Source organism: Vigna umbellata, chromosome 1, assembly GCF_029865625.1.
Source record: "Vigna umbellata cultivar VRB3 chromosome 1, Vumbellata_1.0, whole genome shotgun sequence".
Lineage (NCBI taxonomy): Eukaryota > Viridiplantae > Streptophyta > Magnoliopsida > Fabales > Fabaceae > Vigna > Vigna umbellata.
In genome coordinates, this window is record NC_142165.1 from 30,252,750 (window position 1) to 30,267,458 (window position 14,709).

The 14,709-nt window shown below is 27.4% G+C and overlaps 1 protein-coding gene across 2 annotated transcripts; it reads left to right on the forward strand.

Annotated features, from left to right (window-relative positions):
- Window positions 1-9,433: 9,433 nt before the first annotated feature.
- Window positions 9,434-12,397, forward strand: LOC124844154 (cyclin-D4-2-like). Of its 2 annotated transcripts, none has more exons than XM_088102865.1 (6): window positions 9,434-10,194; window positions 10,566-10,652; window positions 10,747-10,842; window positions 11,028-11,229; window positions 11,329-11,453; window positions 11,644-12,397. In XM_088102865.1, the coding sequence occupies exons 1-6, from the start codon at window positions 9,880-9,882 to the stop codon at window positions 11,881-11,883; spliced, it is 1,065 nt and encodes a 354-aa protein (XP_087958991.1). In that variant the 5' UTR covers window positions 9,434-9,879; the 3' UTR covers window positions 11,884-12,397. The 2 variants fall into 2 exon arrangements, with proteins under 2 accessions (XP_087958991.1, XP_047176996.2); XM_047321040.2 differs by having other exon boundaries at window positions 9,435-10,194; window positions 10,744-10,842.
- The last annotated feature ends 2,312 nt before the right edge of the window (window positions 12,398-14,709 follow it).

The following is a 14,709-nucleotide window of genomic DNA, read 5'->3' on the forward strand; positions in this document are numbered from 1 at the left end:
TTTCAAGCTAAACGATCATTCTTCAACAAAGGAACCTCTCACAAACTTTGCAATGTACATTCTGAATAGCACGACAAAAGCAACTATCATTTATAATTATTTATTAGGTCGAGCATCTAAGCATTTAAAGGTAAAGACTCATTAACTCATTGTCTTAAAGTTTTTTTATAGAGAGTGATGTTAATCCTTTATGTGTGATTGGACTTAGGTTTAATTGGTGTTGTGTCTCTCCAATAAATTCCCTCCTCCATAAACCTAACAGCTAGAGAGTCTAGTCAATCTAAATAATTTTGTATTTAACATAAGATACTATTTTCTATACTCTTACAACTTAAATTAACTAGAATTAACTAGATGTAGATTTAAGAGAAATCAAATCATTGTAAAAATTCTTTGTTTGCAATTTTGTTCTTTCTTCATTGTGTTTATATCCATTATAATTTCTAACATATTTATGTCAATTTAAAAATTCTTCTTCCATTTTTATTTTAATTATTTTTATGTCTTATGATCCAAAACTTATTCTATGGAAATTAATTAAGATAAAAGTAATGCTTCTAAATATTTGTTATGTATACGATGTGAATATGAATTATGAATATTACTACATTTAAATTTTATGATATTGAATCATTTATGTGTCTCAATGTTTTTTTTAAATTATGGATTATGTTAATAACTTTCTAAAATAAAAGTGTAATATTTTCTATCCACATAAAAGTAAAAACCCTAGTTTATTAGTGTATAAAAGTTTATGTTCAATTGAATTACTTCTATTGAAATATTTAATTTTAGAGAATTCTTCCAACAAAACATCATTTCTATGAGCTATATTGGTGCTCATTAATAAAAGAACGAGGTGATGCATCAAATAATTGACACACTCATGATATAGTAGACTCGTTGAATAAGTATTTCATGTTTTATAGATTTTAATATATGGTAGTGACACTGATAATAAACCACTCATAAAGCACATCAATTGCTCATAAGAAGTTAACCATTAAGTCTCAAGTGTTTATGATTTTTTTTCCTCATTTTAACCCACACTCCCATCTCTGCTTTATTTCATAATAGTGATGGAACAAGTAGGTGTTTGGGATTTTCAAATATTAAGACCACTTGAAGAATAACTAATTTTTTTTTTATTATTTGGGGAAAATAACAAAATTCTCATTTGGATTTTCAGTCGGTGTATAAAACAAATGAGAACAGCAAATTTTGCAATCATTATTTGACCTGTTAAGGAATCCAAGGAATTTTATGTTCAAAATATGTGAGAAATATTTAAAGTGGAAAATAAAAATAATACAAAAATAAACAGAATGTCACTCTCAAGCTTAGTTGTCCAAATTACATTCACTTAGCCAATTGAAGTGATAAGTCGGTGGCTTGGATGATTAATATTTTTTTTTATTCATTTTTTGTGTACCTAGGTTATTTTGAGTTTAAATTCATCAAATTTGACTCACATATCTAGTTAAAGAAATTTTATGCAATGAGGTGATCGAATTGCAGTTTAATTTTCTTTTCAAACTTAAAAACACTTACAACAATGTTACATTATGTTTCACATTAAAGAATAGTATTTAAATATTTTTATCATTTTTTAGTGTTAGTACTTTCTTTTCCTAAACATGTCTATACTCAATGTAAAATTAGTAGTTTTGATTTTAGTACTAAAATAATTGGTTTTCATCCCCAAAATGTTGATTTTTTGTAATCTTTATTTCCTTAACTATTTATATAATTAGTGAAAGTTCAAGTGTTTATCCATATAAGACTCATTAGAGTATTTTATATGGTGTCATCATTTGATACAACAAAGTCTCTAAAATAAATTGTACTCAATTACTTCAAAATTATCTTTAGGGAAAAAAATTGTAATTTCAAATTTAGTGGAATTATAATGAATGAAAAATATTTTTTAAGTATCAAATCCAAAAAATTTCACTTTTTAAGTACTAAAACTATTAGTGCTAACAAAATTTAAGGATAAAATAAAATAAAATATACTACTAAAATTTACCAAAGTTAAAACATGCTAAATTTATAAAACTAAAATATATTTAAGTATTTTTTTATCTCCTTCAACCATTCATTTGAAATAAATGGATTTGTTATATTATAGGGATTAATATGAACAACATTGTATGAAATATGCTAACTTGATTATTTAGATATTTTATATTAGTTCTCTCATTGATGTAAATATTATTGATATACAAAGTGATGAATTTTAACATTAACTATATATAGCATAATCAATATACAATGTGAATTATAGTAATTGATTATTTTCAATCATTAATGTACGATATAGAAAAATTGAGTATAATCTTAATATAAAATGTCATTTTTTAAAAATTTTATTTAAGTGTTTTGCACCCTTTAAATAATATTTGTTTTTCACACTTTATCACTAACAAGAATTAAGATCAATAAGGATATACACATTTACAATATAAAGAGTTAACAAAAAGAAATACTAGGAAACAAATTTAACTATATTTTTTAAAATTAATGAATAATATATTCTAAGTAAATTAATAGAAAATCTTAAAAAAGAAAGCTCATGAAAGGAAATTTTAATTTACTACTTTTACCTATCTTAGTTGTAAGGATAGATTAATTTGGATTAAGAATATAAGTGGTTTAAATGACATGAAAAATAAACATGTTATTATTTAAATTAGAAAGTTTATAAATAGAAATATTTAAATTTATTTCATGAAGATCACTATATCTCAAATTAAATTTTTCCTAGATTTTTCTAAGATTGAGTTAATTGTACATTTTTTTTATGAGTCATAAAAATGATAATAGAAAAAAAAAATATATATATATATATATATATATCAAATTTGTTTTGGAGTAATTTTTTTCTTGTCTTATTTATTGGGAGGGTTTTTCTTTGAGTTGTTTGTATTATTAGGTGTAGATGCCATGTAAAGTTTGATTAGCAAAGTTGAATCCATATTATAGTTTAGGATTGTAGTGATATCTTTAGTTTGATGATTAGAGTGTTTTATGACCTAATTTCAAGTTTCAATTTAGAGTATTTAAAATTTTCAAGTAAATAAAGTTGTCTTAGATGATTTAGTTGATGAATATATCAAAGATTGTGTTTTTTGTGAAAGATTTAATGGAATAATGTTGTGCTACATAATTGATCCTAAAGTTTTTTGGTTATAGGAGAATATAAAGTGTTGTGGTTTTATGGTAATCCAAATTCTTTGGTTAAGGATGAATAAGAAGTTAGTATGTTGTATGTGAATTCGAACTATTTTTCTTGTATATGAGCTTGATGTTCTTATATGCTTGTTGAGTTTAAAATTCATTTGTTGAATGTGAGTTTAGGGATCATCTATTGCATGTGAGTTTGATGTTCTCTAGTTGTATGTATAGTCCAAGGTTCATTTACTACATGTGAGTCTACACTCATTAGTAGCACGTTAAGATTAATGTTCTTTAGTTGTGTGTTGAGTTTGAAGTTATTGCTTAACATGCTAAATTAATGTCTTTCATTTTCAACCTATGAAAGCTTTAATCTTTTTTTAGTCTTAAAAGTAAAGTAGGTTTAGTGTTATGTCCAAAAAGAATAATTTTACAAATTAACACAATGATGTGCTTTGAAGTTCAACATGGATATCCTTGTTTTTAGAAGTGTCCATGTGCTGGTGTGGGAGGTTTCATATGAATTGTTAACTAAAAGTATTGCTCGAGTCACTTTTGTGAGTGCTTCATTTGATACACTCACTTAACGAAAGCAAGCATGCTTAAGAGGAGGTATAGTGTGAGTCGTTTCAATGAGTGTTTCATTTAATACCTTCACTTGAGCAAAAATAAATGAGCTTAGATAAATGTATCATTTGAGTCACCATATTAAGTGCATTATTTAATACCCTCACTTGGTGAAACTATCTTTACTTAAGTGGAGCATCACTTGATGTCCATACATAAATGGATTTTCTAAATATTTAGATTTTGTGTGTATATGTTTACGCATACAAAGTATTGAATTATGTTCTTAAATGGTTTATTGCTTTAATCCAAGTGAACTATGGTAGGTGTAAAGAATGATTTGAGTTGGATTGTGATATATATACATAAATATAATAAAGTTGGAATGAAAATAGGAATGACATACTTTGTAATTATGTGTGATTTTGAAGTTATAAATATGTGATGATATGTGAATCATTTGATTATGAGTATTAAACAAATATCTATGTTGAAACAAATATCTATGTTGAAACAAAGATTTTCTAGTTTTGCTGATGATTTAAGTTATGTAGACTAAAACATTGAGTGGTGAGAAGTTGAAGGGTAGTTTATTGTATTGTTATACCACAAGTTAGAGTCTAAAAGAGAAAAGTAGAGCACAAGTTGAAGTTTGAGTAAGCATATACTTTAAACTCACTCTAATCCATGTTTGCGTATCTGAAGTGTTAAAATGGGTCAAGTGCTAAATTTCTAATGGAGAATGCGTAATGAATCTTCTAGAAGTTATTAAGAAATATGTCTTGATGGACATCATTGATACGTGGATCCATGTCTAATCCAAGTGAATATATTTGTACGTATGTGTCTCATGACATTATGAGGAATTGTAATTGATATTTATCGTAGACAATAGTATGATGGTATATTTCTTTCAATAGTTTATTATTGTATTACTGTTTATTCGATGACCTAATATGAATGTACTATACACGAGCAAATGTGATACAGATATGTTTGGAGATGCATGAACCAAATGGTATTGTTTATTATGTAAATAACTACCTATATTTATAATGGTTGTAAAAAAAGTTAAAATTGTTTACTTACTAAAATTAAAAACATATATTTTTTTTATTTAATTTCATCTCTATTTTTTGTAAATAAATGTTATATTTAAAGGGATGAAAAGAAATTTGAACTCATCTATTTTAATTATTTATGTGTTAATATTGTAGGTACATATATTATAACCTATAAGTAGTTTTTGTTAAGATACTATTTAAATAATTAAATTATCACAATATTTGTTAATAAAAAATACTAATAATTAGGTAATTATTTATAAATCTACCTTATCGATTTATATTTCTATCCAGACTTATAAAATAAAAGTTAATTTTAAATAAATTAACCTATTTAAATTTTATACTTTATTTAACTTATTTAAATATATTTCTTTAGAAAAAAACAATTATGTTTGTAATAATATTCATTAGTCGATTTCATTACATTATACTTTAAGATCATTTTTTTTAATTTAAATGTATATGTTATAGAATTTTTAAACGAAACGTATTTAAATTTAATAAAACAAAAAATGTATATATTAATTCATGTAAATATAAAAAATAATTTTAAGGAAATAAAAAAATAAATGATGAAACAAATATAACATAGAAAAATAAAAAAAAGATATTATATTAGATAAAAGTCTAAAATCCATGAAAATACTATTTAAAATATGTTTTTGAATTATAATATATTATTATAAAATGTGTTAAATGATAGATAATAATATAGTGAATTTATTTTATTTTGGATAGGAAGAGTTGTGTTTGAATTTGAAGAGAATGATGAAAGAAGAATGAATGAATGAAGAGAGTGTGTGGAGTGATGATTATCATGATTTTGAAATGTTTGTTGTAGTGTTAGTTAAATGTTACGCAACTATAAATGTGTTTTGTGGCGGGGAAAAGGAAAAGTTGGAGGGAAATAAGAGCCAGTGGAAGTGCAAAAGAATTGGTGGGTGGGTGAGTGAGAAAGAGAAAGAGAAAGAAAAAAAAGAAAAGAACCAAACGTAAATGTCAGCGCAAGACACGCGCTAGCACAAGACAAATAACACGCACTCCTTCTCAATGCTTCTCTTCCATTTCCTCATCTTATCATCAATTCTAATTTTTTTTACTTTTTAAGTATTAAATCAGTACTTAGAAAGAGAGATGCTGTATTTTTTCATTTAATTAATTTTTTCAATTTTTTTATTACATGGATTTTATCCATTGTTATTTAAAAAAAACATTATTTATATTGACATAAAAACTTAAAAGACCGTTAGATATGTGAATAATTTTTTTTATAAGTTATATAATTTATGTGTAATTTAAAAATTATTTGTACATTCATTCAGTATTTTTTTTTAATTATAGTTTACTCATCATAAACTTCTAACTTGTATATTTTCATTTTGAATGGGTTCAATATAATATATTTTTTAATATAACCAATAGTGCTTTTATCTTCAAATACAAATTATTAAATTATTGAATACATTTATATTTTTAAAATGATCAATTATAGTATATTAAAAATTACATGTAACATAAGTTTACTATTATTGTTTTTCCTTATCCAGTTAATTTTTTAAAAAACGTAATCTTTATTTATAATATATTAAATTTGTTTTTTTACTAACCTTTTTTAAGAGGTGTTCGATCCTTCTTTATTTATGTTTAAATTAATAAATCATAAATACATACAACTTATTACACAAAATAAAATTATAATTCATTACTTTCTCTAAATATTATATTTTAACATAAACAATCACTGTTTAATAAATTAATAAAAACAATTACTATATTTATTAGGTTCATGTCATTAGTCCCCTACATATCCTTAATATATATCTATATATATAGTGTTAATTTAATAGAAGAAAAAAAAATTAAATTATAATAAAAAAATCTGACAACGAAAACAAATCCATAATATTTATACATGGTCAATTTTAAAAAAAAAGATGTAGATAGCAAGTTAAAAAATAGACAAGAGACCAATTATATATCTAAGTTGACATTCACAAGTACTTTTTGTCACTCTACTTAGATATTGAGAAGGTACATTATAATTTGTTCTCCTTTTCAAATATTTTATTAAATAATAATTTCTCACTATTTATACAAATTCATTAGGAAATAAAAATGGTGCAACATAAGAAAGTTTTGAGCGTATTAACCATCTTCAAAATAATGAATATTTATTGGTTGTAGACATATTGCATCTATCATGTATTTAATTTTTTTCTTTAGACTAATTACATTGATGATTTTGTGCCAAGGAAGAGAGAAAAAAGTGTTTCACATTTCTCATAAATCAATATACCAATCTACAAATCAATGCACCATATTTCAATTATCCACACCAAAACATCTAAAATTGAATACAATTAATAATTCCTTTTGAGCAATTATATCACTCTTTTATCTCTCTTCATGTTCTTCAATTCAATTATTTTCCATGGTTGCACATTCAACTATCTATATACCAAATTCATCAATAATTGACCTACCATTTTTCCTAATTGGGGCTTCATTTCTTTCACTAATAAATGAGTAATTTTTGTTTTCATTATTAAGATAAAAGAACATCCTCATATTAAGAGTAAATGAGTAAATCTATCGAACACGTGTTACAAATCACATTAAAATGTTTATAATATATATATATATATATATATATATATATATATATATATATATATATATATATATTAAAGTATAGTAATATAAATAATATTAAAATAAATATACAAACAAAATTTTGACTAGAAATATATATCTTTCCTTGTGACTCTTGTCCTCCTCTCTACTAAATTTGAATACTTTTATATTATTGTAATTAATGTTTATATTACATATTATTATAGATTTTTGTTTATTCAAACTCGATATCATCTTGGTAATCCAATCTAAGATGATCTCAATCTATATTTATTCAGACAACACGATATTATGTTATTTAGAACATAATAACAATAATAACTGATAAAATTAAGGTAACAATTAAAATGCATTAGCATGATATATTAGACAAATTAATTAAAATAATTAACCATGTGAATGAAACTCATCTAGCTAAAAACCCACAAATACACTATAAATAGCAAAGTACATGAGGTAAATTAATTATATTCCATTATTACAATATTTATTATTATTTAATGTACATTGTTAACTTGCCTTAGAGTATCTTTTGTAAACACACACTCTTTTTGTCTTGAAGAGACGTGGACCTATGACATCTCAACTTGAAAGTGTGAAGTTAAAGAACGCTTGAAATTGTTCGTAAAGATCTTTGCAGGATATATTTGACCTTGTAAGAATACTTTTTAATTTAGTAAAATATAATGATATGAAATGTATGTGAAAATTGGTGAAGATAAAGATATACATGTTATTCATTTCTCACCTCTAATGTTTAAAAATGAGCGAAAATTTAGTATTATGAAGTAAAATTCACTAATAATAATATAAATAATATTAAATAAATATATAAAAAAACTAAATTCTAATTAGAAATATCCAATGTCCTTATGATCATTATCCTCATCTTTATTATATTTGAATAATTTTAAGTTTATATTGATTTGAATAATGTTTATTTCACGTAGGATCATGATTTTTGTATTTTACAAATTCGATATTATCTTGGTCACCCCATTCAAAATCATCTCGATCTATATATCTTCCCATAACATGATATCATGTCAATAACAATAGTAGTTGTGATTAAATTAAGGTAACAACTAAAACACCTTAGCATAGTATTAGACAAATTAACTAAGATGATTAACCATGTGGATTAGACTCATGAAGGTAAAAGTTTACAAACACATTATAAATAGTAAATAAGTTAATTATGATTAATTATTACAATATTTATTACCTTCTAACATATATTGCTAACTTCAACATCAAAGTATCTTCCGTAAACATACATTCTTTCAAGTTTGGAGAGACAATGATCTATGATATTTCAACTTGAAAGTGTAAAATTAAAGAATACTTGAAGTTGTTTATAAAGATCTTTGGAAGATATATTTAACCTTGTAAGAATAATTTTTAATTTAAAAAAATATAATGATATATTATGTGAAAAATGGTGAAGATAAATGTTTATTTAAATTTCTAAACAGACATGTTATTCACTTCTCCATCCTAATGCTTAAAAATTAAGGAAAATCTAGGGTGTGGAGTAAAATCCACTAATAGTAATTGATAATTACAGTGTGTAATTTTGGTTAATCTTCACTTTAATTTATAGAAAAGAATAAAACTGAAATACATGTTTTCTATTAATGTAAACATTAATATAATTAATTAATTTTTACATTATAATTAAGGAAGTTAGTTAATACAATTTAATTATATTAATAACATTTAAAAAATAAATTTATGATAAAACATCATTCATTGAATTTTGCTTTTAATAATAAACATGTCATTAAAATAAAATGTCAATTAATTTAAGATTATTGTTTAGATGAAATAAATGAATATGATGAAAATAATAATGAATATTTACTATATTCAACTCTCCTAAAACATTTTTTTTTTGTTGTAATTGATTTGAAAAGAGTTACATGTTATAAAAATGAGTGGAAACCTAAAACCATGGTATGGTATGCACTGTTCCTTAGTTTCTGTGACTTTGGCGCTCAAACCCTCCTTCTGTCTCCTAACCCCACACTCACACGCGCACTCTCTCTCTCTCTTTCTCTCTCTACTTTTTACCCTAAAAAGAGGTGTTAGTTTCTTCAAAAGGCTCTCTCTTGCAGCAGTCTTTTCGGCCAAACTGCAAAGAGGGGGATAGAGAGAGAAAGACAGTCACACACTCAGTCATATATGTAGAGAGATAAACAAGAGACTACTTGGGTCAATAGTGATTTTGTTCTTACTTCACAGATTCTTCATTTGTTCTTTTCAGTCATCATCTCATAAGAGATCTCCCTTCCCCGCAACTCCCTCTGTCTGAAAGACTCAATCTTTAATCTGAACTCTGCCTCTCTCGTTCTGGGGTCCCCTTTTTTTTGTCCCAAAATTTTATCTTTTATTTATTTATTTATTTTTTCTTGTTTGAGAGAGTTTTTTTGCAATGGCACCCAGTTTTGATTGCTTTTCGAGCCTTCTCTGTGCGGAAGATAATATTATTTTTGACGAAAATGATCGGGGAGGTTTGGTGGAGGAGTTGGAGGACACGTGGGAGCATCCTATATATGATCGAAATCATAGTCAAATTGAGAACTTGGATGTCCAATATGTGTCGTTTCCATTGCCCAGTGAGGAGTGTTTGAGACTAATGATGGAAACAGAATTGCATCACTTGCCTAATGGTGATTACGTTAATAGGCTGAGGAGTGGGGATTTGGACATTGGGGCCAGAACAGAGGCCATTGATTGGATTGAAAAGGTTGGTTTTAGGAGCTTGTTTGATTTCACATGCTCTTTGAGGATTATCTTTTGTTTTTCTTCTAATCTTGATCGGGGTTTATGAAAATCCTCACTTCTGCTTTTGATGACCTTGTTTTGAAGAGTTTTATTTGGATTTGAGTATGCCTCATTTTCTGTTTGAGATCATCCAATTGATGAATCTGAATCTCTTGTATATTTTGACTTTTTTTTATTGGGATTATTTTATCAATCCATACTTTATACTTCAGATTAGCATTTCATTTTTGCATCAGTGTGAAGCTATTTGATCTTTGCAATAAGGATTGATCATTGATCATTGACTGTTATTTACTCTTTTCTAACTAATGATTGAATCTATCCGTTTCACAGGTCCGAGAGCACTTTGGTTTTGGACCTCTCTGTGCGTATTTATCTATAAATTACTTGGACCGTTTCCTCTCTGTTTATGAGTTACCAGTATGTCAATTATTTTATACAAAGAAAAGAAAATGTTTTTTTTATTTGATTTAGTCTTGAATGGCTTTTGATCGGATCTTTTTATTGGCAGAAGCAACGAGTTTGGACAATGAAATTGTTGGCTGTAGGTTGCATATCTTTGGCAGCCAAAATGGAAGAGACTGATGTTCCTACATCTCTTGATTTGCAGGTAAATGATTTCAATCTGATGATTTGGTTTATGAACTTATTAATTGCATGTTTGATTCAGTTTATTTTGTAGATCCACTCTGATTTTCTGGGAGAGTTGAGTCCAAGAAATAATTGTTTTTCCAATCATGCACTGAGATAAATGTTTTTAATTCTACATGCATTGATCTTTCAATTTCTAATTAGGTGGGTGAATCTAAGTATATATTTGAAGCCAAAACAATTCAGAGAATGGAGCTTCTTGTTCTGAACACATTGAAGTGGAGAATGCAGGCGATTACCCCATTTTCCTTCATTGACTATTTCCTTCAGAAGATCAATGATGATGAAGCTTCAATTGGAGCTTCAATTTTGCAATCCTCCGAGCTTATACTGAGTACTGTAAGAGGTACCTGTCTGTACTCCATCCTAACTCTCTGCAGCAATAATAAATAAATGCTAGGCAAGGAAGTAGAGATGATAATTGAGGAATGGGAATCCAATGCAGGAATTGACTTCATAGAGTTCAGACCCTCAGAGATTGCAGCAGCAGTGGCAATATCTGTGGTGGGGGACGGCCAAACAGTTCAAACAGAGAAAGCAAGTTCTGATCTGATTCAGCCTGTAGAAAAGGTATATATATATAGATATATGGTGGTGGTCCAATGACAACAAAGAAAAAGAGAGAACACACACAGATAAATGATGCTTTCCCTTTTGAGATGATCATTTTAAGTTGATTAGTTGTATCAAATGCAATTTATTGTTGGCACGGTTTAATTAATGTTTGCATTGCCCTATTTTTGTGTTGTCTCTATGGCAGGAGAGGGTGTTGAAGTGTGTTAAAATGATCCAAGCTCTGTCATCAAACGATGGTTCTGCTAAGGATTTAATTCCTTCTGTTTCTGTCGCTAGCGTGCCTGAAAGCCCAATAAGGGTGTTGAACAATGCATGTTTCAGCTACAAAAGTGATGAACCAAATGCTGCTCTTTGTGCAAATTCTTCACATACTGATACTCCAGATGCTAAAAGGAGGAAGCTAGACAAAACCTTTGGAGAATAGCCATTTGTGACTTGTGATTTTTAGCGTCATTCCTAGGATTCTTTTTCTTAAGAAGATGTTCTGTGTTATGAAGGTGCCCTCTGAAGGGAATACTGAATGAAGGAAGCAGGAAAAAATATAGTGAAAATGGAAAAAATAAAAAATAAAAAATAAAAAAGAAGAAGCATAAAGGGGTGGAAAACAAATAAAGGTGGATGGTGACTGGTGGGAGTTTTTAAGGAATGGAATCAACACACTTCATCCATGGTCGAAGCAGGAAGTGATTACTCAACACCAGCTGTTAAATATTTTATAGGTCTTTTTTTAACAGCTACAAAAGAGGTAGTAGTGATAATAGGGGAACAAGGACCAGTGTATTTGTATGTGTAAGTACATTTTGTCGCTTTACTTTTTAACGAGGGAGCAAAATAGAACCCAAAACCAAAAGGCAAAATATGAAACAAAGTAATTCAAGCATTGAGAAATATTTGCGGCATTTATATATATAAATATATACATATATATATTTTTGTCATCATCTTATTTTATTGGTTGCATTATTTAATAACGAGTTTTGCAGTTTCTGAAAAGTTCATAAAAGATAACAACAATACATATTTTTGAAGGTACAAAAAATAAATATTATTATTGTCCTGTCGCCATACGGATGCTGCTTTTGCCTCAGTGTACCCTGTCAGCATTTCAATTGGACACTTTGACCGAGTGACTGTTTAAACCATTGCATGGTTGTTTTGATAAGTTCCTTTCCACAAGAACCAAAAACAAATGTACAAAACAATAAAGCTGTCTTGTCTTCCTAAATCCTACCATGGTACAAAACTTTAATCATAATTACGATTTTTATGTGCTTAAATTTTGGTTCTTTGGGTACCAAATTGTAACACCCAGAGAAGTAATAATAATGATTACAATTTCGTAGCATTGGCATAACGCTTAGGCTTTTTAGCCTTAGTTTTAAGCATGAATTTGAAAATGATCTTGTTTAGTTTGAGTTTAAATAAAAAGTGTGCGAAAATAATGTTATTATGAATTTATACAATGTGTGGAGCTTTTAGTTTGAAAATAATGTTTACACGTTTTCATATACTTTTTTTTTATTTCTGGCAGATGAACTATATTTTATTCGATTTTATAGATTTTAAGCAATGGAAACTAAATCAATCAAGGTTGTTTAGTTAAATTTGGTTCAATTTTGACAATTTTATTGAACATATAAACTTTGAGTGATGGTGAGTTTAGTTAAACCTTGTTTATTGGACAATCATGGAGCACTCATTCAATCAAAGTTTGAAATCCTCTTTGGCCCATTTTACCGTTGCATGAAAAAATAATGAAAATTTGTTTAGGAACAACATTTTTATTTGGGTAGTTGTTATATACTTTTATTTATACATACTTAACCATAAATATTCTTTAAAAAAATTATACAATTAGATTATTCTGCCATCCTTTTTTTACTCTATTAATCTCGTCTAGATATTAATTATAAAATATATCATATAGTACTTTATTTAAAGTAATTAAATTAAACTATTATAGAAATAAAATTTTATTATTTTTCTAAACTGAAATGTCGGTTATTACATAGGTTCATAAAACGAAATAACGCACAATTGAAGATGCAACTATAAAAACAAATATAAAAGTGGATGAGTTCTTAGGCGAAAAAAGGTTTCAGAACGACGAAGAGAATGCTTTTCTTTACTATATTAATATGTCAATGAAGTAAAATTTGGAAAGGAGCAGTGCAACTAAAGTAAGACAAATGAAATTGCAGCAAATAGTTTCAAACTCCATCACTTCATAAAAAAACAACTTCTGCAGTTTTACTCTAATGTCGTTAATGAAACCAAATAATGTATGTATACTAGGTGGCCCAACTAAAGGGGCAACAGGCTATATGCCTTTGAACGTTGTAGGAAAATCCATTTCGTCCCACAAAGAACGATGACAATGGAAAATAAAAGTAGTTAACTTATATAAAAATAAGTAAATAATTTTGATAGCATTAAGGAGAAACATTCCTCTACAAAACCTAGCAATAATTAAAAGCATTATTTGTTTCCTTTATACAAGAATACCAAATATAATTAACATGCATACAAATTATTTAAATATCTTTCAAGTATATTGAGATAACATTATTATGATTAATCATTATATTTAAGATATTGTCTGTTTTGAAGTCTGAAATTCCTTTTATGGTTTTAACATTAGAAAATTAAATTGTCCTTATAATCTTAAGGTTTAAACCCTCATTTGGTCATCATATTTGTGTGTCAATCTCAAGTGGGTCATCATGTTTTTTTCGGTCTCAATCGGGTCCTTAAACTTGTTAAAATGAGCCAATTAAGCCCTCTCCGTTAATTTTTCAGTAACGTCGTTTGCCTTTGCTGAGGTGTAATCTGTTTTAGTTGACGAGGCATTGTTTATTAAATTTGATTGGTGTTGTGTTGTGTGAATAGATTGCCACGTGTGATGTGTTAGCCCTAAAAGTTAATATTTAGAGAGAACCCTGATTTCGAAAGTGTTTAACATCTCCGTTTTCGTTAGGAAGAGTTGTGGAAGCAGTGTTGAAGTGACGAAATGTCTGGTTCTTCTTCGTCTTGCAAATGCACGGGTTGGGGTTTTCAAAATAGCTTTGTTAGTGGGAGCAGGTTGGGTGTAAAACCCATTTGCTTTTGTGGTCGGCCTACAGTCTTCCGCGTTGCCAGAACCCCTAAAAACAAGGGCAAAAGATTTTGGGGTTGCCCTAACTTCAAGGTGAGTTTAATGGAAGCAGTTTTGTGAGTTATTGTATGGTTTTGATTTTCCACAGGGTGAGAG

What these genes read in the sequence shown, in the direction of transcription:
- LOC124844154 (XM_047321040.2), top strand. Translation starts at nt 9,880, where the DNA reads ATGGCACCCAGTTTTGATTGCTTTTCGAGCCTTCTCTGTGCGGAAGAT. An exon ending in CCATTGATTGGATTGAAAAG is followed by an intron (nt 10,195 to 10,565) that starts GTTGGTTTTAGG and finishes TCCGTTTCACAG; the next exon opens with GTCCGAGAGCACTTTGGTTT. An exon ending in TGATTCAGCCTGTAGAAAAG is followed by an intron (nt 11,454 to 11,643) that starts GTATATATATAT and finishes TCTCTATGGCAG; the next exon opens with GAGAGGGTGTTGAAGTGTGT.